The following is a 26674-nucleotide window of genomic DNA, read 5'->3' as shown; positions in this document are numbered from 1 at the left end:
TCTCTGTGCAAATTTGACACTTTCGCATCAGGAAAATATTTCTCCAGAAAAAGTTTGTCGAGCTCGTTCCAGCTTGTTATCGAACCGGATGGGAGGTCATATAACCACTCATTTGTTGCATCTTGAACCGAAAAGAGGAATGCTCTTAGTTTGATCTGGTCTTCAGTAATCACATGTGGCTTCATTCCAAAACATACCACAAGTTATTCCTTGAGGAATTTATATGGGTCTTCATTTTCTAGTCCTCTGAACATAGGGAGAAGGTGTATCAGCCGAAATTTGAGCTCGAAGTTGTGGGCTTCCAGAAAAGTGATACAAATGGGCTGCTGATTGACCTCTTGGGTGACCCACTCTCTAAGGGTCTTTTCTGCTTCGTCCCCGTTTTCGCTCATGCCTGATTCTTCATATTCGGATTCTGAAGAATCTGTGGGTTCAGATTTAATGGAAGAGGGTGGGGAATAAGTTTTATATGGGTTGTTTTGAGGAGAAGATGGGGGTACTTTTGGAATAAACGGATCTGATTCATTCCACAAGGGAGTACCTTGTGGTGTGAAGGTTTCTGGGGGTATGGAAGATGATGAATCAATGAGACTAGTTGATTGTTTCTTTCTTACTGCTTCTTTCTTTAGTTTCCTTGTAGACCGCTCAATTTCTGGATAAAAAACTAAAGGTGTACCTAAACGAAAATTTCTTGGCATAAAACTATTAGAAAGCACCATGTCCCAGGCAACCGCGCCAATTTGTTAACATGTTGTGGCGCACATATTAAGCAAATAAATTATCACTACTGGCTACAATAAAAATATAGCACATGGAAGCAAAGTCGAATCCTCAGGGACACAACCTAATGGTCAATGCTTTTTGCATCAGGCTCAATCTAGTCAAGAAATAGAAAATATAAAAGGGGTTTTAATTAAAAACTAAAAACTAAAAATGCAGTGATATTAAACTAAACAAAAATCAATAATAAAAACGGTTTCAGCTTTATTGCAGCATTCCTAATCATGCAATCAACATTGACCCGGTTATTTGAGATGCGTTCTATCTAAGCTAGTACTGAGAAAAACCAACAAGCTCTAGTCTAATCTCTTTTACCTTATTTAGTTAACCAAAACAAGCTCTTCAATTAACCATAACTTTTTACTATTCAATTAAACAGACTCTTAATTTAATCAGAAAAATTACATTAAGTTCTTTGTAAAAATTCCCAACAATACCTAATACTTCTCACAAATTCAGAGGCGCAAATATATGATTTTTCAATTTATACCAGAGTTAAATCCCAAAACAGAACCAATCCGATACTTGTTACATTTACCAGTTGACAAGAACAATTACAAATTCTATTAACTGATTATCTGGAATGATAAAACCCTAGCTAGGTGATCATACTAACAAGAATTTAGAACCAAATATTCATTAAGAACAAAACTGAAGAATTTAGATAGAAACACAAATCAAAAACCAGATCTAATGATCAATCACATGAAAAGTACTTGTCTTTGTAGTACTAAAAACTAAGGTTTTAGCCAGACATGGCTAAAATCTGATAAAAACAAATGAAAAGAGACATCAAGCAACTAATTGAACTAATCTACTTGAAGGAGATGATCCACAATCTTCAGATCTTTAGAAATTGTTGAAATCAGAGAAGAAACGCCTCCAAAATCGTATTTTCATCGTCTGGTACCTATGGAATCTCCAACTTAGGTTACTGGAAAGTTATGAAGGTCTATTTATATCTCAAGTAACAAAAACGACGCGTATGCGATCACATGTTTCAAAGTTGTGATCACATGTTTTAAGAAAATGCGTCACAAACCTTTTTAATGAAGTAGGATGCTATTTTGGAACTTTTTGGAATACCTGCGATCGCATAGAGGGAATTTGCGATCGCATGTACATACGTTGCGATCACATGTTTTCAGTTTTTACTTCCGGATGAATTTTTTTGGCACTAAAAAACCTCGAATCCAAGTTGCGACCAAATGTCAAAATTTTGATTTGATTGATTTTAAGAGGGGTAAAAATGATTAATGGGGTATTTATAGCACAACCCATTATCAATTGAAAAATAGAACTATACAAGACCCATCAGATCATATAAAGAAATTATCAATTAAGAAAAGTGAACTGTATTTACTACTGAAGTAGACAAAATCCATTTTGCTTCTGGCTTTGGAATCTATTTTTGGTAACAAGATCAAATTTCATACCATGCTTATGGCTTCATCCAGAAGATGATTTAGGTTGAAGATGCTTAGGGTTTCGTCAAAGATGAAGATTATTTATTAATTGAAAATACGGACAAGTAATTAGTAAAATTAAAATAAATGTTATGTGGACATCATACAAAAGATACAAAAACATGCTATAACAGATCATCTTTGTAAAATCTCAAACACTTTCTCCAATACAGGGAGCTTAAATAGATACAAACATGCCATGCCAAATTTTGCATATACAAACAATTTGGTTACATGCTAACCTTCTAGGCCTCTAATAATCTACATATAAAATACCCATGTTACCTCCTTTTGATCAAGATAGAACAAAAGTAAAACCTAATTATACAACATCACCATCTCTTTCTTTGTCTTGATCATCTTCTTGATTACTCGTTTTCGTTCTAAAAGATCTTTGGTTACTAAACATCCGACCAAACGTACTTTCCGATTCAGATCCCGATGCCGATCGACGCCCCTTGCCATTTTTCCGATCAAGTTCCTCCAATATCGCCCTTATGCTGTTCTCAAAACGTCTCCTATATGTTGGGTACCTTGATATCGACTTTATGATTCCTTGAAGTCTTCCACACAAAATTTACATTCATAAATACAAAATAAATGAAAAGAAAAACACATTAAAAAAACAATGTTATTACCTTCGGGCCAATGCATCAAGTTCAGCCCTCCTGAGCTCGGACTCTGGTGGTGGACCAATGTCTGAGTTTTTCAACTTCTCAGCATCACCACTCAACAGAACTAATTTCCCCAAGTAATCCTCTTCCAATTCCTCCAAATTTTGAGCTTTGATTTGATCTTTGATGACCAAAAGAGGATTCAAAAACCAATCATAGAACGTATCTTTTGGCCTATTTGCACTAGTTATCTCCGTCACATTGTCCTCTAGATTACAAAAATGAAAGAACATGATCTTTGTTATAAGAAAGTAAAATGAGATTGATTACGGGACGTAGAAAACAAGACAGAATAGAACAGAACAGGTTGTACTGTATTTACCTATTAATATACCAGTACAATTGGCTTTTGCAGACCGTAGAAGTGCTTGGAAGAGACAATAAGCCGGGAGACCGATACTAATCACTCTTCCACTAGCCTTGCCGGATTTTGCATCATCAATTTCTTTAACTGTTATTAATCCTTCCAAAACCATAATTTCACCTTGTCGACGACATTCTTGAAATAAGCTATCAAGCAACTATTCGAATTAACATTAGCAAACTATATTAATATATAATTATTAATCCATAAACCAAATGGTTCAAGTAAAGTAACTAACCACCAATGGCTTCAACTCAATCATGGGTGTCGCGAATGAACTAGTCCGAGATGGTGGGTTTTTGAAGGAAGCCGGCCTAGAGAAAGATGGCGTTCTTGAACCAGGTTGCAAACCACCATTCCGTCTGTATATAGGCCTGATTTTATCAAAAATGTTAAAAATGGTTAAATTTTGGTAAATTAGAGATAATTGGAGGGTTAAAATGTTACTTTGGAAAGCAGGATCCTTCAGGCATGTCGAGAATATCATTGCTGTATTCATCATAGATCGATAATGCAGCTACCACATAACAAAGCCCCAGATTGAAAGATGACTCCTGGAAGAATTTATAAAGTTTAGTTGACTTTAAAAGTCAAACTGTAGTATGTGAATATGTGAGATATCAGATGTTAATTAACCTGATAGGCAACGACGGCGGCATAAAAGCCAAGTAAGATGCTAGCCACCATGGATCCTAACAAAGCTCCGGCGACTGCAAAAGGCCACAATAGGATAGCGAGACCTGCAAATGGCACACATATGCTCTCCAAAAAGGGCCCTTCTCGACCGATACAATCGTGAAATAAACGGTGCCACCCTTTTACCAACATGTATGGGCTTTTTAGCGCCGCCATAACTGTGATCACCGGAAAATCAACTGCAAACCCTAGAACCCCGACCAAAATTGCTACAGGAACGTAAGCCACCCTGAAATATCCCCCACAAATTGAGTTAAACAACTCGAAATCAAACATAAAAATGATTCTTTTTCATGAAATGTATCAAACCTGATCTCAATTCTACCATCGGGAGGGTCTTGTTTCCGGAGATCATCCATCACTGAGAAGTAGGAATACAGACATACATCCGATAAGTCCCTAACGAAAGTTAAACTCCATTTGATAGTATCCCATGTTCCATCCTGAGAGAAAAACGCTGAAATCAACTGAAAAGAAAGAGAAACGACACAGTTTGAAGCAATTTGGTTTAGTGTTTACTTACGATGACACAATGGCGAAACTTATCGGTTTTTCCTTCACTGACGGCTTTAAAAGTGCCAAAAACAGGTCCAAGAAAGCCGTACACTAAGCCACCAAGAATGCTACCCACAACAACGCAAACAGGCCATAAAGCCAAGGGTAGTGCAACCAGTATACAGACCAAAAGCTTCATCACTGGACCTAATCGTTTAGCACTGTAGTATGGCAGAAAATAATACACAAGATTATTGCACTTTTTACATACAAAATGGGGAAAAAAGCAAACTTAAATAGGAAAACGAAAAGAACCTTAAAATGCAAAAATAAGCCCAGACAGCATGCGCTGGCCAGAGTCCGAGAACAATCACGGAATTTCCAGTTGTCATAAGAACACAAACTATTGGGGCAACAATGGCGCCTGAAATCAAATACACCCATTTGAATCGCAAGTTAATTCGTCAGAATTTTAAATAGAAAATACTCAAATATGATAAAAAGGGGCGACCTTTAAGAAAGCCAACAAGCAGAAGGCCAATGAAGTAAGGCAAGAAACAGATGAAGTTCCACAGATGCAACAAAAGCCCTCTCGGAGGTTCCATTATAGCTTTCTGTATCTTTTTCTTCCTTCCTCTTCACGAACTTCGGATCTCAAGAAAACCCAACAGAAACTGGTCGGAATCTTGAAAATTACTGGTGTTGTAATGTGAATTCAATGATTATAAGTGTACATGGGTTGTTGTTCTCTTTGATTGGTAAAGTTTTTGAACTTTAACTAAGAATCGCCAGCGACATAAGCGATATTTTAGCGATAGAGGGTACTATCAACACAACGAGCAGTTGAGTAACCGTCGAGTGTCTAGATTTATCAACGGACATGCGCTAAATTTTCTAGTACAGTTTCTTAACTGATTCGATTGTTTTATAATTGATCACTTTTTAAATCACTAATTATATTTAGAGAAATTAAATATATTTCTATTTTTCTTTTTAATTATTTTTCTAATGACAAATATCTAAAAATTTAATTAATTTTACATATATTATAATTTCATATGAATAAAAAGAGATGCAAGAAAAAAAAAATAGGATGATATTTAATATTTATTACTAATTATGTAATAAAATAGATTCATTATCGGTATTTATGGTTACGTTTTTTGATTTATTATATTATACAACTGATTTTATAAATTGATAAAAATAGATTCATTGTTTTAATATAGCTATGTCATAGAAAAGTATTGTATCTATACGTCGACAAGACAACCACTTCAAAAATAGCAATTTAATAATATAATAATACTTTTTGTATTAAGTTCTCACTCAATCTAGTACAATGATATCTTAAATCTTACTCCAAGAAAATGCGGTCTATGAAAATGTCATCATCATAATTTCACCAGTCTTAACTAACAAACTTAAATAAGAAAAAAAAAATTAAATATGAAAAAACTTTAGTACGTAAAGAAATTAATCTCTTTTCGTACAAACAATCTTAAACATCGTGGAATATTTAAAAGCTATTTTCTGTGGATTTATATTAAAGAGATTCCAAAAAGCAAACGAGATATTTATTAATGAATCCCTAGTCATTTACAATGTCCACGTATTCTTGATTTACGTCCGTCCTTTTCTTAATTTCCGGTGCCGGTGCCGGTGGCCGAGCCCCCAACAAACTCAAATCAATACTCGCACCACCGTCAACTGCTGCCTCAACCACCGTGTCATAAGCTTTCGTCGACAAACTCAACCCCTTCCTCCGACCCTTCAAATACATATCATACGCCACCTTCGGTTTCCCATCTTTTACAAGTGCCTGAATCAACATCTCATATGAAACCTCATTAGCTTCAATATTCTCCACCTCCATACGCTGAAACCATTCATACGCCGGACCACCGTAGTTATTACGAGCACACGCACTGATAATCGCATTGAAGGTAACCACCGTTACCTCCACCCCAGAAACCGGCATCTCACGGATTATCGATTCAACTATATTAAACTTCCCTTGTGCAGCATAAATCGAAGCCATGATCGTATACGCATATGAATTCGGCTCTACGCCCATTTTAATCAAATGTTTCCAAACCCTAACTGCTTCATCATACAATTTACCCTTTTCAAGAGCACTAAGAAGTGCCCCATATGATATAATCGTGGGCTTTTCACCGTTTTCGATCATTCTTGTAAAGATTTGAATCGCAGCCGAAGCTTCGGATGCTTTCGAACAAGCAATTAGAACCGAATTCCACTCTTTACTCCCTGGTTTTAGTCCTTTTTCTTCCATTTTGTTCAGTAATCCAACACCCCATCTCCAAATCCCCTTCCTCCGGGCAGCAGTCAGCAAGAAATTGAAATGGGAAACGATGAGTTCATACGACATGTTGTTTGGTTTTGGTCCTTTATCTAGCAAATCTTCGTAGATTTCAAGAGCTGCCCACCATTTCTTAGCTTTACCAAGTAACCAAATCACATGGTTGCAAACCGATAAGCTTATTTCTGAATCACTCTCTCGTATCCTTTTGTACAATTCTTTCGCAACAATGTAATGATCTTCACGGGTACATGCCCATATGAGCTTTTCATGTTCAGACCTTCCCGTTTTTAGACCGACCTGATCCATAACAGTTAGAAGTTTCAAGACTTTGCTGGTGGAATTCTCGATCTGTACTAGCCATCTTCGCATGATTTGGTAGCTGATTCGTATCACAAAATCTTCTAGCTTCACAGCCTCAAGATCCCAATCTATATTCTTATCGTTCTTTCCTATCTCACCATTCTGATACTTGTTTCTGAAATCGACATAAAAATCCAGAGCTCCAAACCCGTCTTCCATTCTTCTGTAAGCCAACAACGCTGTGGAATATGAAGCTGGCGAAGGAGATAAACCTTTTGTTTGTATCTCTTTAAAAAGCTCGAGAGCTTTCATTTCGTGGCCTTGAGCCAAGTGAATCCCCATTAACGTGTTATAAGTCACGATATTGGGAGATATACCCTCGAGGGTCATATCGGTAATGATTTTTTCTACTTGATCGAATCCTTCTGCTTGTTTCAAGGCGCCCAAAAGGCTGTTGTAGATGAAGAGGTTAGGACCGGGAAAGGATTTGGAAGCCTGTTTCCTAAGCTTTAGCCACTCAACAAGAGCAATGGCGGAATTCACCCTTTTATCTTTGCCAAATCCTCGAATCATTGTAGAGTAAACTTGAAGAGGAAGATCACCTTTGTCCCCGAGCACTGTTTCTACATCTTCTGCGGTTTTTGCAGCTCGTAAGCTCCATGCTAATGCACGAGTATCTACCCTTTTGCCCTTGTTTTCAACCAATGATTTCTGATCTTCTGGTTTGTTTTCACCATCTGAATTTGAATCTGTTTTACCCACAGCTATTTGTTCTTCAAATGCTAAAGCCAAGGGGACAACCGAAGAACAAATTGAATGCTTCTTTGGTCTCCAAAGCACATAAAGATTAACTCTCGAGCATCTGCAAGGAAATCCATATCCCAAATCATCACTGGTCTCCCTATAATTAAACCCACTTCTAACACCCCTGAAAAAACTAGGGTTTCTACCTTTTCTCCTCCCAGAATGAGGGGGCGATTCACGATTCAAGAAACCATCAGTGTTTGATGGGCATACACTCAGAGCTTGCATCGTTTTTACAAATTTGAAGCTTGAAATTTTGGGATTGAGATGGAAAGCATGGTTTACAGGATACGAATGAAGTTAGATAGGTTCGATCAAAAGAAAAAGATAAAGAAGATGGTAATATTGGCGATTTGGTAATTGGAAGATTTATCTATGATGCAATAAGATTATCGGGGTGTAGTTTACTGGTTTAGTTGCAGGGTGTTTGCTGGGCATTTCACAGCCTTTCAATTAGACAACAGGCAGAATACATGAATATCACAATTTGCAATAAAACTTTTTTATAAAATAATCTCCTCACCAGAGTTAGCCCACTTCAAGACACACGGCCAGGCCGGACTTGTTAACCCACATAAAAAGTTGACACGAAAAATTAGTAATATGAGTAAATTACATAAATCGTCGATTGCCTATGTTCCAAAAGTCACGTATAGTTTCTAAAAAAATCAATTTGGACCGTCTATTGTTTGGTTAAAAATAGCACAGTTAATCTCTTGGTAGTTTAAATTTGCACGCTTCATCACTTTCGAGAAATAAAATGACTATAATGTCATTTTTCATTTATTTTTTTATATTTTTGATTACTTTTAATTATTAAAAATTATTTTAATTACTTTTTGAATTAGTTTTTATATTTCTGATTTCATATACTACTCTCTTTCTCGTTTTTTGTTGAATAATATTTAACCACCACCACTACCGGAAACCGGCTGCACTAACATCGGAAAATGAAACACCACCGGACTTGTTGACAACCACCACCGGAAACCTTCTTGACCGTTGGACCAAAACCTTTTTCCATTTCTTTGTTCACGTCCAACGAGTACCACCTCCGCAGGAGATGTAGACCACATCAGAAATAACATCATCACCGTAGGTTTCTCTTCCTCTGATCCCCTTGATCTTCAATTGAAACCCTAGCACCGTCATCACCACTTGAAGACCATAGCTTCGTTTAAAACTGTAGCGCCATTGAACCCAACATATCCTTTCTTTACTGTAACGCCTGTAGATTATGGTTCGTCAATTTAGAGATGATAAGCGTCAAAAACAACTTTTTGTTAGAAGATTATTTAGAATGAATAATCTTAACTAAGATGTAGTATATGTCACAAGGTTTTCGTGCATATAAAGAACGCCGAAATCCGAGCTATAACGAAGAAGTTATGACCTATCGAAGTTTCGCGACAGAACCGGCACGACGTTGAATGACGTAAAAAGTGGATTTACGTTAGATTGATATTTAGCCTTAGCGATCTAAACAAAAGTCGTAGCGTTCGTTAAACCATGAGCGTGCATAAAAAGAACGTCCGAATCTGACTTCGTAGGAGGAAGTTATGATTTTTCTAAGTTTTGACTTAGCAGTATACAGCCCGAATACTCTATTTGAGATCGGGCGATTTTTAGCCAAAACAATCTAAACGATAATCGAAGATCTTGTTGATAGTAGTCCAACAGTAAAAAGACAGACAAAAACGGACGTTGGACGAAGAAGTTATGAATTCCTAACGAAGTTTTTCTGTCCCGGCCTACTAAAAATAAATAATAAAAAAATAAATCAAAATTAGCCAACGGAGTCTAAATGAAAGTTGTAGAGAATAATCTCACTTACGCGTGGATATAAAGAACGTCGAAAACGGAACTCGTATGCGAAAGTTATGAATTTTTGAAGATCGTGGCACACATACCAAAGCTTATCCAAAGCGTACACCTAGCATAACCAAAATTACGCCCAGCGTACTCCCAGACCCAGCAGCCTATAAATAGAATGCGAGAGTTGCCAATTTCTTTTGTTCAAACTCTTTCTTCTCTTTAGTTTTTGTCTCGATTTGCGTGCCAATTATATCCCGAAGCCCCGGTATCATTCCCGAGCTCCGAGGATCCCGAGAAATGAGATTCCCGAGCCGAAGCCCTGCCCGTGAGAAGCCCGGTTTTTGTGAAGATCTTCCAGATCTACCCAAGAATACTACTTCTACAAGTCGTAGTGTTGTCCGATCATCTTTTGATCAAGTGAGTGTATAGTCACTCTCATCTTACACATAGATACGAAGTATTTTATAAAATACGTGTTGTGTGTGTGTGTGTGTGTGTATATATATATATATATATTGTTGTTTATATGCGTGAGTGTATAATTACTTTCTTCTAACACATAATAAAGTATTAGTTATGAAATACGTGTTGTGTGTTATATATTAATTATCTATTTGAGATGGACTTGGAATTAATATTTTTTGTTAAATGATTTAAATTGTGTTTGTATTTATATCCACAAAAATGTTGGGTAGAACATGAGTAGATGGAATAGTTGGTGACGATGCGACTTCGTGCCTAATGAGTAAGCCTTGGTGACGATGGGACTTCGTGCCTATTGAGTAAGCCTTAGTGACGATGCAACTTCGTGCCTATTTGATAAACCTTGGTGACGATGCAACATTTTCTGGACTACCATTATTGTCATCGTCAATGTCCATGAAAATTTGGGAGACATATTTGTTAGACGTGTTAAACCCAACAAATAAAGGGGTACGGTATACTCCAAAAGAACACTACTATATTGCACTAAAAGGTAAGTATGGTCGATCCACAGAGACACGGGACAATCAGCCTATACCTTTTTGCACAAGGTACTTTGGTCACTAAAAGTAAGAGGGGAGGGGGGGAGTTGAATGCTATGATCAAAAAAACAAATTAAAGTCAAATGTAATTAGCTAAAAGGAGAATTAAATTCAGAAATTATAAAGACTCCAACTTCATGTATGACAACTTAGCAATATGATTCAAAGATGATTAGACATTTGCTCAATTCTATCTAAGTTGGTACTTGAAAGTGTCAACAAGCTCTAACAATTCCCATTCACTACATTAATTAACCAAAACAAGCTCTTTGATTAACCCTAACCTTACTAACCTAGTCTAAACAAGCTCTTAGAATTAGATTAAAAGATTGCATTAAACTTTAGGTGAATGTACCCAACAACACCCAATACTCCTCACAAGCTCGGGAGCGTAAGAATGTAAGAATAAGATTTACACTAGATTTATTCAAAAGAATTCAATTTAATGCTTGTTACTTGTTCAATTTCACAAAACAATTATCGATTTTGTAAAAGAGATAACTTGAGTGACCTAACTCTAATTCAAATGGCCAATAAGAATCACAATTAGATTCAAACATTAGATTAAATCAAAATCAAACTCACTAGATAGAAATTAAAAGCAAACATCATGTTATATGATTGAAATCACTACTAAAAAGTCAAAACATGACATTGGAGAAACTAGGGTTCTAGCCACACATGGCTAGAACAAGATCACAAGTTGAAGAGATGGAAATAATGTGCAATTACAAATTACAAATAAGAGAAATAATGTTTCCAAATGACAAATGATCAAACCCTTGAAAAAACCTTAGAAATCCCCTCAACAACAATGCTCTAATATCATCTGTGTGTGTAAAAATGACCCTCATCCTGTAATATGAAAGATAGGAAAAACTGTCAAAAGGCAGTTTTTGGGTTGAACACGGCCGGTGTCAAAATAGGCTAAACTGACACGGGTCGTGTTCAACACTACTCGTGTTAAAATAAGCTAAACTGACATGGGTCGTTTTCAGTATGGTCAACAGCTTCTTCTTGGTCAAACATGCCCATTGCCCACTTTTTAGTGTAAATCCAACACGACCCGTGTACTCCTCTGACTCCGAATCCAAACTTGATTTTTCCAAATTTTCTGTTCTTCGGGCGATCATCTTAAAATCTTCACCAATGCTTCCTGACACTTCCCAAAGCGCGTTCTAACCTCCGGTTTACCTGAAAAGAACATGAAAACATGCAAATAAGGTTATTCTAGAGAGTAACATAAGTTGGATGAAATGCACAAAAAACGAATAACAACTATGTTAAATAGATGCATAAAAGGGACTAAAAGGTGTACAAAAAGGTACACAAATTGCACCAAACAATATTCTTCAAAAACTTTTGCTTGATTTGTGCTCTTAAGCATTTATGCTTCAACGACAATCAACATATGTGTCAGATCAATTAGGGTCACGTCGTGATCACTCATATAGTAGTCTTTAATGAACTGACTAAATGACTCAGGATGCAAAAGCAGAACCAAGTCAATGGCCAGCTCCCTTGGGAAAATGACACCCAACATATCTAATTTGTCAATATACAATTTCAATTTCAGAACATGCACAAACATAGACTTTCCATCTTTATGTTTATATATCAACAGGGCTTGAGTAACTTCGTATTTTTCAGCTTGAAGAAAACATGACTTAGGGAGAGTCACTGGAGGAGGAGGAGGAGGAAGAGTTTAAGAAGCATGATTTCCAACTCCACCATTCGTTGAAGAAGGGAACATACTTTCACCTTGATCAGAATGTGGAAGATCATCTTCAGAAGGAAGAAGAAAACCACTTCCCCCCAAAACAAGGAAGACCATTGTTGTCTGAACTTGACATCTATAATAGAAGAAAAGAGAATTCAAGTTATTTGATTTTTAACCCTTAATTATTAACCCATAAATTTAAATTAAGGCTAGGGTCCATATTTTCGATTCGAACATTGAAGAAGGATGTTGTAATCAAATTCAAATCTATTTTGGGTAGGTAAGGCTTTTACCAATTTCAATCTCATGAAACTCCTAGATCTTTTGAGATTCATTGAACTATTTAATGGCATGTTTAATCTCGATATGCTCTCACTTTTGTGACTGGGATGCCTAGGATCACAAACAAGATGTGAATAACCATGCAAATTAGCTTGGTACTCTTGATGTCATTTATCATGTCGTTTTAGTGTATCGGTTAACCAGACGAACTCCATTAATCAACGGTAATTTTTAAGACACCCATTACCAACCTTTATAAGTCCCTCATTAGTGTGTCGGTTAACCACACACGCTCCACTAATGACTCATAAAGTGTAATGTGAAAATTCATGGATTAGCAAACAAATTCACATTTTTTTCCTAAAGTAACTAAGAGTGGCATTTAAAATAGTTTAATTACTTTATATCATTATAATTTTAATGAGATTAATTTATCCTATCAAATCCGTTCGGCTAACAACCCTCCACCAAACAAGAGAACGGTGGGTAAGAATGGATACCCAATGGCGGTCATTTTATAGGCCACTTCCTTAAACTCCCCTTATAGTATGACTTTGTGAATGAGGGGTACTAGTGGTATAATATGTGTTAAACTTATATATATATATATATATATATATATATATATATATATATATATATATATATATATAGTATAATGTGAATTTTAAAAAATGGAGTTGAACTAGCTAGCTTTAAGGTAAGGTTTGTGGCGAAAGGATTTCCTCAGAAAGAAGGAATTTATTGTCACGAGGTGTTCTCACCGATCGTGAAGCATAAGATGATTCGGGCTCTTTTGGCTTTGGTGAGTATATTTGATTTGGAGATTGAACAACTTGATGTGAAAACTGCATTTCTTCACAAGGACTTAGAAGAGAAGCTTTATATGTCCTAGCCATAAGAGTTACTTGATTCTAAGAAGGATAATGTATGTTTGCTGAAGAAATCTATGTATGGATTGAAGCAGTCTCCAAGACAATGGTACAAGAGATTTGATTCATTCATGATCTCGCATGGCTAAACTCGGAACCAGTTTGATAATTGTGTCTACTCAAAGGAATCTTCACGGGATTCCTACATATATCTGTCTCTATATGTTGATGATATGCTTATCGCAATCAATGACATAGTTGTTGGATTAATGTCTAAGTCCATAACTATAATTGGTAAGACTTGACCCGACCCGGCATGGTCCATTTGGGTTGCATACCATCATGCACTTGGATAAACTATAATGAGAGAAATAAGACACTTATGGTTATTAATATATTATAAGTTCTAGTATATTAATAATAAGAATAATAAGATTATTTAATTAGTATTGATCAAGAATTAATCTAGGATTAATTAAGTGATCAAAAGAAGACTAATTAAATATATGGGTTGATTGTGTAAATCATCCATACTTATATAGTGGGCTAATGCTCCATGGATAATCAAGTTGGGCTAAAACCCATAGGATGGTCCATGGATGCTCCATGGTGTATTTGAACCCATGGATCCAAGGAAATGGAAAGCCATGACAATTAAGGATTTACCCTAATTGTAACACTATATAAAGATCTTATTCTTGACAAAAATCGGCCACTAGAATCACATTAGAAAGTGAAGAAGAGGGCTAGCCGATTTCATGAAGTGTAGAACTCTCTCAAGTTAGTCTAAGTGTTTTGATGATTGTGATTCCATTTGAGGCTTCCACACTATTGGGGCTAGGCACTCAAGCTTCATGAAGACTTTCTACATCAAAGAGGTATGTATTCTATCTTGTTACACTCATTGTTTTGTATGCTAGATTAGGATAATACCTTGGATGTTCTTATTTGCATGTATAATAGAGAAAACATAGATCCAAGGTATTTAGGGTTGCATGTGCACTTAGGAGTGTTAGAATGCTCAAAACCCAACAGTGGTATCAGAGCCTAGGCTTGTTTTCTTGTTATACTTGCAAATGGAGCTGAAAAATCGAGTTTTGATGCTGTCAGCCCAGCAGACTCGCCGAGTCCATGAAGGGACTCGACGAGTCCAAGGCAAAATGCATCCAACTCGCCGAGTTTTGTTCATGCACTCGACGAGTTGGACCCCCAGACAGCATATTTTCGAGGTTTTTGGCTAGAAATGGACTAGGAACATTACCCTAAGTTGTTTTTGAACTTATAAACTTGTTTTTAATGTGGTAATGTTCATGCTAATCCATTTTCAAAGATAATTGTCAATAGTTTCATGTTTTGTATTAGTTTAAAGGTTTAGACTAATTACATGAAGAAGTTTGATATGAATTATCTTGTTCTTATGAGTTGCTTAGATTAATAGAAAAGTTAATTGAAATAGTTGTTTTCAATCCATTTTAATCTAAGAGTTGAGTATAAAATGTGTTTGTGTAACTTGTCCTCAAGTTACATGAAGAGTCACATTAAAGACTCATAAAACTCATAAAAGTTGGTAATGGTTACAAAATGAAGAGTCTTGTGTCATTGGATTTTTTTTTTATGACTCCATAACTTGTCCTCAAGTTATGGAAATTCAAGAGTCACTTCATTAATAAATAAATAAATAAATAAATAAATAAAGTGTAACCTTAATTAATTCCATAAGTTATAAAAATAAAGAAAAGTTAATTCTCTTATTAGTTTAAAGTCTTCCATAAGTTATGGAACTTGAAGAGTTTTTTTTTTTTTTTTTTTTTTTTTTTTTTTTTTTTTTTTGGATTAAAACTACTTTAAACACATAAGTTATGGAATTAATTAGTTTTGAATAGTTTCAAAACTTGCCCTCAAGTTTTGGAATTTGAAAAGTTTTCACTTATGAATACTTTAATTCCAAGTTAGCCCTTAAAATTTTAAAAGAGTTAAAATTCCACACTTATATTATTTATAACATTAATGGTTAATTATTATATATATGTATAAGAACAAGTCGTTTTACCGTTAGTAGGCCTCATTCACGAAACCGGTCTATAAGGTGGGTATAAGGTTGTTGCCTATAAAATGGCGACTTAATGGGTGTCCACTCTCACCCACCGCTTGCTTGACTGGTGGAGGGTCGTTAGCCGAACGGGTAGGACAATGACTTTAAATTCTCCCTTCATTAAAAGTATTAATGATAAATACTAAGTAACTAAAATCTTAATAATTCCCAATCTTAGTTACTTTAGGAAAAATGTGAATTTGGTGCTAGCCCATGGAATTCACACTTTGTACCTTACCAAGTCGTTGGTGGAGCGTGTGTGGTTAACCGACACACTAACTTGGACTAGTAAGGACCACGAAGGGTGACTTAATGTTTGTCATAGATCAATGGAGCGTGTGTGGTTAACCGGCACATTGATTAGGTGATAATATTAAGGGTACTAAGTGAATTGGTATGGTTATTCACACCTTGTTTTGTGATCCTCGGCATCCCAGTCACAAATTTTGAGAGGGCACACTCGAGATTGAAACATGCCATTGAAAAGTTCAATGAATCTCAAAAGATCTAGGAATTTCAAATCCAATTAAAACCTAATAAATTATTTCGTTTTTCATGGTGGAAATTGATGAATCGTCATTCGCCTACCTTCAAATATTTTATAGCTTGGATTACGGCATCCCTCTTCCAAATTATAAAATATTGTGTTGGGTCCTAGCCTTAATATTTCATATTGGGTGTCATATTAAGGACTTTAAATCAACTATCTTGAATATCTCCCAAAGCATGTCTGGTTTAGACATTTATGATCTTCCCAAATCTCTTGAAGATGATGTTCCTTAACATCATGCTTCACTTCCTCTATCTCCTCAAATTATTCTCCCTACCCCACAAGTTCTTGAAAAGTTTAAGGTCACTCGAGCCCTATTGGCAAGTAAAGGTCTTGGTGTGGTCACATTTTGGAGATGTAGTCACATATTGACAAGCCGGGAGAGTTGGGTGTCAAAGTCTTGAGAAAGTTGGTGGTTCAATCACTTTCTAAGTCACATAGTGAGTTCTTTTGGAACACCTATGAAAAAGACTATGACAAGACCCTTAATGATTTCATCTATTTGTTAAGATCAACTTCCTCAAAACTTGATGGACATTGACATTAGTGACACAGGAAATCCAGAAAAGCATTCTCTTCCCAATGGAAAGGGACCGGCCATAGTCAACTCGGTTGACCAAATGGTAAAGAGAAAAACTAAGTCTGTGATAGTCCCGTGTACCATTATCAAAGGGTCCATATGTTTATATTGCCAAAGAAAGGGGCATTGGTTGCAAAGCTGCCATAATTTACCTAAGGATGTTAGAGTCGATAAGTTTGACTCTACTTCAGGTAAAGTCCACTATCTAACTCTGCTAAGTTTCTATTCTGAGATTCTTGATACATGATGTGACTGGGTCACATGGTGATGTTTTAAGAATCAAAGAAAAGGTAAAGAAACTTAAAGAAAGAATATGCTGAATCTGATCGCGTAGATGGATTTCTATCGCGTAGTTTGAAGATCGGATTCTTGAGCTACTTCTTAGGAGTTATAATATATTGCTTGTGAATAGATAACAACAAAGTTTTCATATGGATTGTAAGGATAAGTTTTTACGCATAGTTTTAAAATAAAAGGAAAAATTTTGATTTTATTTATTTTAAAATATCCTTACAATGGCATTTGAGGAAAAATTGTTGCTTATATGATTCCATTAATAGCAAGAGTGGAAATATGAAATTGATTCCTTCATTTGTGGTAATGTCTAAATTTACCAAATAAGGAAAGATTCTCATCATCCAAAGTCTCAATTGAACCGGGACTTAGAATCATGCAAGTTGTACATGTACATGTGAGTCAATTGAAGGACTAAGGAATTAGGTACACTGGGTGTGCACTGGTCAAGGTCCACCACAAAGATTGATTTGTCATGATTTACTAAAGATTAGTAAATATGATTATACTTATAAGGTTAAGTATAATTCTGTAACATTGAAAAGGTTCCAATGTATGGCAGAGCGAATAAGAAGAATCAAATTAGGCAGAAGGATAAAAGTTTCTCAAATCTGAAAAGATGGGAGAGTACTTTAGTATCAGTTTTATGATCATCTTAATGATTTAGAAACCATATCACAAATTCATACTCTAAGGACATCCTAGTGCATTGTTATGGCTAAGAAGAGAGGTCATGAATTGTTGGATTGGTTAAGATCAAGGAGATGAGTCATACTTCGTTCCAAAACAATTCTTAGAGTCATACTCCAAGATTGTAACATTGAGTGACATAAAGTAAAGTTTAAAACACTTATCAAATGTAGTGTGAAATGTTTCTACTCTTGCACATTTGAGATTGGTAAGTTGTGATGTCTTAGATGAGACAAAGACCAACTAAGACCAATTGTGTGAAGTGTTAGTCTTGATAAGAATCCGCATTATCCCTTGAATATTTGTTTTGTCAAGGAATGGTTCTTGACTAGGAAAACTTATATGTCAAGGGGACAGTGGGAGCCTTAAAGATCCTGAAAGAGTTTCAAGATTTAATCAAGAGTAAAACCTGTAATTTATCACTAGCACACGACTTAGGGTTTGCAACCTATCGTGTTGACATAATTCTTATTTCTGTACCTACTTCAAATAAGTTGAATTTGCATGTGAGTTATCAGAGTTCAACTTGGAAGCATTGGTGGGCCTTGTGCTACCAAGGTAACAAGAAACTAAGATTGAACAAGTTTAATCCATGTAAGGCTGAATTTGCCACTAACCTTATCTTGTGATTATGGTTTTGACAAATTCGCATGGATAGGAACTCATACACTATAAAATCTAAGTGTCATAAGGTTTCTCTCTGATTCATGAAAATGATGGAGAGGAAACGCTTTCACTAAGTAGATTTTACATAGATAGCAATTGTGTTATTTGCATTTTCAAAAGTCGTTAGTGGAGCGCGTGTGGTTAACCGGCACGCTAACATGGACATGTGAGAAATGGAAAATGCCTAAGCAATTGAGACTATGATTACAGCATTCCTTTTCATAGTTCTGAAAATTGTTTAGACACACATGTGAGCTATCTAGGAAAGGTGTATGAATCTAAATTTCAGAAGTCCAGCAGATTTCTGAAAATATGTCAGAGCTAGTGGGAGCATAAGTGTTATGCTGATAATCATCATGTTAGTGGGAGCATGATTATTATGATTAGTATTTCAAGCTAGCAATGTTAATTATAGAAAACAAAGTTTCAATCCGTGAAGTTGCAGGAGCATGGGACGACTGTTGTTTTATTCAAGTCTTAAGTTGATTATTTGAAACATTGAATAATGTGTAATCAATATGGTGATAAATAAAAAGTGGTTTTATTTATATTCAAAAGGGTTCTGAGACCATATTAGATTCGATTATTATTGTGTTTCACTTTGCATGTTTTGACTTCCAAAATAGCTAGGTTATTCTTTCTGAATGACTAAGTTATTTAAACACTCCACAGTCGTTCATATGTTGGAAGTAGGTATGACTCAAGACTGTCATGAATCGGATTTGTAGATGGCTAAATGGGTTTAGTCATGGCAATGGTTGCTACAACATTCATGAGTGCTCATAAGTTATGAGTATTGGAATAAACCCACACTCACTTGTATCACTTCATGGAATTTATCTCGAGTGATCGTGAGACGGTAATATCGTATAAATCTTCAAACCTAGAGATATGAGTTGTTACCTATGAGTTGGTTGTGCATTGATTGCACGTAAACGCATTAGTAACTTGATGTTATAAAACGTGCCTTTGTGTACAATTCAACAAGTAGTAGAACAAGCATATGAGTTGAAGTTTATCTGTTCCTTCTAGAAATAGAAGCGATATCTGGGCCCCTCGATGATTTTGTTGTGACCTATGTACCGGCCGGTCAGAACTGAATTGATGTGTTCGATTAAGTTCTTTGTCAAACAAATCGAAAATCGGGAAACAAACTGCTGGACAATAAGTACGACGTTGTTCCATGTATTTGTCCAGCTGATATCATGAGAACAGAGGATTATATGATCCCTTATCTAATGGACAAGTCATTGACAAGGTCAGAGTTCATCTACAAGGTCAGAGTTCAACAGAAGCTTTTGAGAGCTACGATTGCCAGTTGGTTCCTAAAGTCATACGCAATAATAGTTTTAGACTTATCCAAGTGGGAGACTGTTGGATTAATGTCTAAGTCCATAACTATAATTGGTAAGACTTGACCCGACCCGGCATGGTCCATTTGGGTTGCATACCATCATGCACTTGGATAAATTATAATGAGAGAAATAAGACACTTATGGTTATTAATATATTATAAGTTCTAGTATATTATTAATAAGAATAATAAGATTATTTAATTAGTATTGATCAAGAATTAATCTAGGATTAATTAAGTGATCAAAAGAAGACTAATTAAATATATGGGTTGATTGTGTAAATCATCCATACTTATATAGTGGACTAATACTCCATGGATAATCAAGTTGGGCTAAAACCCATAGGATGGTCCATGGATGCTCCATGGTGTATTTGAACCCATGGATCCAAGGAAATGGAAAGCCATGACAATTAAGGATTTACCCTAATTGTAACACTATATAAAGATCTTATTCTTGACAAAAATCGGCCACTAGAATCACATTAGAAAGTGAAGAAAAGGGCTAGCCGATTTCATGAAGTGTAGAACTCTCTCAAGTTATTCTAAGTGTTTTGATGATTGTGATTCCATTTGAGGCTTCCACACTATTGGGGCTAGGCACTCAAGCTTCATGAAGACTTTCTACATCAAAGAGGTATGTATTCTATCTTGTTACACTCATTGTTTTGTATGCTAGATTAGGATAATACCTTGGATGTTCTTATTTGCATGTATAATAGAGAAAACATAGATCTAAGGTATTTAGGGTTGCATGTGCACTTAGGAGTGTTAGAATGCTCAAAACCCAACAATAGTTGGAATAAATGACTTGAAGGTGACCTTGAAGAATGAGTTTGAGATGAAGGATTTAGGATCACCAAAGAAGATATTAGGGATGGAGATTAAAAGGGATAGAAGAGCAGGGCGGTTGTGTATTTCTCAACAAAAGTACGTTGAGAAAGTTTTGTAGTCTTTCAAATGTGATAAGTCCAAAACCAGTTGGAACTCTTTTGGCAACTCACTTTAAACTTGGTCCAGATACTATGCCCACAACTAATGAATAAAGAAGTACATAAGCGGGGTTCCTTACTATAGTGTTGTTGGAAGTATTATGTATGCAAAGGTATGTACCAGACCTCATTTGGCTCATTCACTTAGTGTGGTAAGTAGGTTTATGAGTAATCCATGGAAGGCTCATTGGGGAGCTTTCAAGCGGATCATGCGACACTTGAAGGGAACGTCAAATGTTTGCTTAGTGTATGGAGCTAATACAAAGACAGACTTGGTTGTATATGCTAATTGTAATCATGGAGGTGATTTGTTAAATCGCAGGTCACCCACATGTTATATTTTCACTTTGTTCGGATGTACCATCAATTGGAAGTAAATGTTACAAGATATTGTTGCTTTGTCTACAATTTAGTCCGAGTACATGTCTATAACAGAAGGAAAAAGGAGGAGATATGGTTTCAAGGGCTTATTCAATGTCTTGATCTGAAGGTGGAGAAGTCGGTATTATACTGTGATAGTCAGATCATGTTGAATCTTGCAAAGAATCCTATGTATCATGAAAAGACGAAGCATATTGATGTCGGATTGAATTTCATTCGTGACATTTTGGAAAAAGACAAGTTTTAAATTTTGAAGATTGATACCAAGGTGAATCCAACAAACATGTTAACAAAGTTGTTACCCACGGAGAAGTTCAAGCTTTTCTTGGACTTGGTTGATGTTCGTAGGAGGTAAGCCCTTTTAGGATACGAGGTTCTTGTGTGAGGTGGAGTTCATAGGATGCTTAAGTCAAGGTGGAGATTGTTAAATGTGACTCGAGCATCTGGAGCATTCTCATAGAGCATTTGGAGCACTTAGATCTCAATGGAGCAATTGAGGTTCATGGAGCAAGTGACAAAGGAACGGATAATCTAAAATGAATTTAGATAATTAGACAAAGGAACAGATCTTCCAAAAGGAATTTTGGAGTAACTTGGAGTGGCTTGGAGCATCATGTAGCAACTTGGAGCACTTGGAGCAACATGGAGAACTTGGAGCAACATGGAGCAACTTGGAGCACTTGGAGGAATATGGAGCAACATGGAACATCATGTTGTGCCATATAGAAGGAAGTTGCACCATCCTTGGGGATTTGTGCCAAATGATAACATGATGAGCCATCATGTCTGAAGTTGTGCCAAGGAGATGTTGAGCCATAAAGATAATGTTGCTTCATCAAGAAGGGAAGTTGCACAACGGAGGAGATGTTATGCCATCATGGACCGTCTTGGTACATGATGCGCCATCTTGATTCCTTTGTTGTGCCTTCGCTGATCCATGTATGCTTAGATGATAATCATGCTCAAGAAATACACCATGTTGTGCTACCATGATGGATGTTAGACCATTAGTGTTCATGATACGCCACTTGTGCATCATGTTGCTCCACTATGGTTAAGGTGGTCCATCATGTGTGTTGTTGATGTTCATGCATTGTATGACATAGAATAATGTTCTAGAAGATGTTGCATGGTGGAATATGATTGGTTGTCACAATTCCTGGGACTATGGGCCAATGGGATTGACCCATTAGGGTTTTAGGTTTGATCCATCAAGTATAAATAAGGATACATGCTAGGTCATTTTGTATATTGAATTCTAGAGTGTTAGGCGAATCTTTGTGAAAATTGTACGTGTAACCTTTGTTTGAGAGTTTTGAAATAGAGAATACTCCCCTCCTGCCTGTGGATGTAGGTCACCTTGACCGAACAACATACATACGGTGTCTTATGTGCTTTTGATTTTACTAGTTATCCGCTTTACTTCCTAATAGTCACATTATTGTACTATTTCCTTAACCGCCTAAACTAGACTCATGTGTTGGTCCAAAAGAGAAATATTTTGCTATGCAACAAGAAGAATGTCCAAAAGGATTACAATGCACCTTCCTAGTTCTCCATGCATGTTGTGTATTTGTAATGTGGCCGTTTCATTTTTGGAAAAAATAGATACTAAATTATGATAATAATGATATTTGTTATTTTATATAACATGATAATAATTATAAATGTACTTTTGATGCACCAACTGAAATTACAAAAGAAATGTCACCGATAGAGATCGAAATGATGATTTATAAAGAGAGTTTGTTCAAATATGTTATTTGTTCGGTATAAATGCATTAAAGTTGAAAAAACTCACTTTAATATATATATATATATATATATATATATATATATATATATATATATATATATATATATATATATATATATATATATATATATATAATGCGTTAATTAACCATTTATAGGAATGCTATTGCAATACATAAATATGTAATATTTTTATATTTCTATAAATAAAGTGTGATATTTGCTTAAATGTGTTGCACATAATTTTTAATTTAACAAAGTAGTTGTTTTAATAATATAATAAATACGTCGTAAAAACTAATTAATGAAGGTGTGTTTCTAACAATCTAAAATAAATCAATTGGAACATTCTTTTTGTAATAATAATGTAATAGATCCGGAACCATTTTTGATGTAGAACATGATGTCAAGATTGAAAGATGGGTTTTATAATTTGTAGCAAGTTATTTTATATTTGATGGATAATAACATATTTTTGTAAACATTTATAATTAATAGATATTAACATACATGACAGTTTGGTTTACCTGATCTTTAATTATATTTTGTATGAAAGCAATACTTTTATTATATGTATAATGTACGAGTAGAAAAATATCGGCTGTTATCATATAAAACTCGATTAACAACTATTTTGGTATCCTATTGACTTGTATATATACATAAAAAAAAATCACATTTACCTTTCTGCCCTTATACATGGCTCCAACAATAAACTCCGTTCTCTAGGGTACTATATAAACAACTCCAACTCTATTGCTCTTTGTCTCTATACCGGAAAGAAAAAACATTCAACAGAAAAAGTTACCAAAGATGATGAAATTGAGATCAAAGAGATTCCAAACGAGCCTTTCCAAGCTACGTGGTGGTGGTTGTGGCGGCAACGGTGACAACAAGGAGTGTGGTGCAACCATCGCCGGAGAAATCAAATGGGAATTGCGGCCTGGTGGTATGCTTGTTCAAAAGAGAGAAATCGCAGGCCAAAATGTTGAAAAAGAAGGAGTTATTATGGTTAGAGTCGCAACTTGTTCACAATGGCATGATATATCTATCCAAGCAACTTCAACTTTTGGTAAGTTAGGCTCCAAAAATAGTATCATGATCTTAACGGTGTTTCTTTTTTTTATTTATTTATATTTTATACTTAATGTATAAACAACGGTTTAATAAAGAGAGTTAGAAACAAGATCTTCCATAATGATATGAGTAATTTATGGACGAAAAAGTTAAGAAGCACATGTTCTTGATGAAGCATCCAAAGAAACAAACTTTTTTGAAGTATAGTCAAATACCCTTTTCGTATAATGCTATATATATACTCAAATGATCTTATTTCTTTTTGCAATAGGAGAAATGAAAAAGCTGTTATCAATGGTGACAGGCATGACACCAAAGGAGCAAAGAGTGTTGTTTAAAGGGAAGGAGAGAGAGGATGTTGAACACCTACACATGGTTGGGGTTAGAGACAAGGACAAGGTTGTAGTGTTGGAAGATCCAGCCATGAAAGAGAGGAAATTACTACATGGATCATTATCTACAACAAATGACATTGACGCTTCTAATCATGCAATTAGTGTATAAGTGATAACACTAATCCATCAAGAAAAAAAAACTAATTTCACTATGGATCTACTTTATTTTAGCAATCTTAAAAGGGTAGTGATAACCTTGATGTTATGTTGATCGATGTTGTTTTTATTTCGTTTGGTCAAACCTTAACTTAGCCTAAAGTTTGTTGTGTTACAATTTTTTTTAATTAAATCCATCTAAAAATATATAATGTTACGAAGAAATTTATCACAACAAAGACTTCAACATAAAAGGTTGTTATGGGCAAAATTTTAAGAAATCTCGAGGTTGCAAACCTTAAACATATTAAAGTCATATTCAAACGATTTTCATCAGCTTTTCTGTTAAGGAACCGCATGTACGATGCTTTAACAATCAACAACCAGTTGTTCCATAATATTTTCTATTGTTTTATATTATTTAAAAAATATAAATATTATTTATAACAAAAGTATATATTACAAAAATACACGAAGTCGTAAAATAAAGTCAAGCGTGCACCCATAGGCCAAGAAATCTTGGAAATGAATTAAGGATTCTTGAAAATGAATATACTTTTGAGTAGTTCCAAGTTGAGTTTGTACTAATTACATAAAGACTCTTACGCATGCTTCATCTAAAGTTCAAAATGGCCCACAATTACAGAGAAAACACTTTAATGTTTAAAGGAGCAAATTATATACAAAAATAAGTATTTTTAAGTAAATTTTGTTTCAAGAAATAAACTTTTTAATTTATATATAATAGATTATAGCTAATAAATGACATGAATATCAATATATCAAATTTGATTTTAATTAACCAGGATCTAATATTTGATTAAAAATTTATAACAAAAGCCCTCAAAAGAAGTTTCCTGGGATTAAGATTTCATTTTTCATAGTTTGACCATGTTGTAAATATAGGAAGTGTTCGAAGCATTTGACAGCTTTTAAGAAAAAGTTTGGAAAAAATTAAGGAATGAGACTTTAACTTTTATAATTTTAAACAAAAAATTAATAATACAAAATACTTCAAATAACTTTTCAGAGTTTTTAACCTCATACCTTTAAAACTCAATATTTTTTCTGAATAACTCTATAAAAATAAAAGCTACAATTTCTACCTATAAACTAGTTTTGTCAAACACAGTCATAACACTATTATATCTATTCTAATATCTTTTATAAATTAATTTTTTTGATACAATATTATTTCTTTTTTTACATCTTTTATGAAAAGTAATTGATGTTTTGTAGATATCTTATTTGTTTTTAACATTCAAAAATATAATTATGACAAAATTTCACAATTGGTCCCTATGGCTTACAAAATATCTCACTTTGAGGACTTCCTAGCAAAAAGTCATGTGACTGGTCCCTGTGATTTGTAAAATTACATGAAAGGTCCTCATGTCTGTAATTTTATAAATTTGAATTTTTGTATATATATAAATTATAAATATAAATTCCATATATATTGTAACATCCCAAAATACAACCCAAAAATTTTGTTTGAAAACATTACTAAACCATAATATCAAATATCAAAAGATAAAAAAACATGAATCACGTATCTCAAAATATAATAAATTTATCAATCGAAACCAGTGTCAAGGTCATATCAAAATATTAGAGTCTAACTCCCAGGCTAAACTGTGGTGTGTGTTATGCCATCATCCCGAGCCCGTCCCTTTGCTAGCTGAAGTACCTGAAACCAAAGACTGAAAGTGTAAGCACGAAGTTAGTGAGCTCCCCCAAACTACCACATGTCATACAATAACATATAAGCACACACTAGGCCTTGCCCGCTGCATCAGACCGAAGTCCGGAACTGCATCAGACCGAAGTACAGAACTAACTAGGGTCTCGCCCACTACATCGGACCGAAGTTCGGAACTAACTAGGGCCTCACCCACTGCATCGGACCGAAGTTCGGAACTAACTAGGGCCTCACCCACTGCATCGGACCGAAGTCCTGAACTAACTAGGGCCTTGCCCACTACATCGGACTGAAGTCCGAAACTACATCGGACTGAAGTCCGGAACTAACTAGGGCCTTGCCCACTGCATCGGACCGAAGTCCGGAACTGACTGAACATAGCATAACATAATCATAGCATGTAACATAAACATATATACTGCATAGTGCAT

At 35.2% G+C, this 26674-nt stretch overlaps 3 protein-coding genes across 4 annotated transcripts; 1 reads left to right on the top strand and 2 right to left on the bottom strand.

The window, feature by feature from the left end:
* Nucleotides 1-2369: 2369 nt before the first annotated feature.
* On the bottom strand, nucleotides 2370-5348 carry LOC145032266 (putative membrane protein At3g27390). Its single transcript, XM_078981017.1, has 10 exons — nucleotides 4987-5348; nucleotides 4791-4899; nucleotides 4504-4696; nucleotides 4290-4423; nucleotides 3921-4209; nucleotides 3732-3838; nucleotides 3523-3658; nucleotides 3243-3441; nucleotides 2885-3128; nucleotides 2370-2809 (listed from the first exon to the last, which is right to left on the bottom strand). The coding sequence occupies exons 1-10, from the start codon at nucleotides 5078-5080 to the stop codon at nucleotides 2569-2571; spliced, it is 1746 nt and encodes a 581-aa protein (XP_078837143.1). The 5' UTR covers nucleotides 5081-5348; the 3' UTR covers nucleotides 2370-2568.
* A 643-nt stretch (nucleotides 5349-5991) lies between these two features.
* LOC145032265 (uncharacterized) lies at nucleotides 5992-8389 on the bottom strand. The gene has a single exon (XM_078981015.1). The coding sequence runs from the start codon at nucleotides 8131-8133 to the stop codon at nucleotides 6067-6069; it is 2067 nt and encodes a 688-aa protein (XP_078837141.1). The 5' UTR covers nucleotides 8134-8389; the 3' UTR covers nucleotides 5992-6066.
* A 15327-nt stretch (nucleotides 8390-23716) lies between these two features.
* On the top strand, nucleotides 23717-24703 carry LOC145029250 (BAG family molecular chaperone regulator 2-like). 2 transcript variants are annotated; one of them, XM_078977847.1, is made up of 2 exons: nucleotides 23717-24045; nucleotides 24355-24703. In XM_078977847.1, the coding sequence occupies exons 1-2, from the start codon at nucleotides 23787-23789 to the stop codon at nucleotides 24552-24554; spliced, it is 459 nt and encodes a 152-aa protein (XP_078833973.1). In that variant the 5' UTR covers nucleotides 23717-23786; the 3' UTR covers nucleotides 24555-24703. The 2 variants fall into 2 exon arrangements, with proteins under 2 accessions (XP_078833973.1, XP_078833972.1); XM_078977846.1 differs by having other exon boundaries at nucleotides 23720-24045; nucleotides 24322-24703.
* Nucleotides 24704-26674: the final 1971 nt, after the last annotated feature.

This window comes from Lactuca saligna, chromosome 2 (assembly GCF_052625555.1).
Source record: "Lactuca saligna cultivar CGN05327 chromosome 2, ASM5262555v1, whole genome shotgun sequence".
Classification (NCBI taxonomy): domain Eukaryota; kingdom Viridiplantae; phylum Streptophyta; class Magnoliopsida; order Asterales; family Asteraceae; genus Lactuca; species Lactuca saligna.
This window is presented reverse-complemented; position numbering and strand designations above follow the sequence as displayed.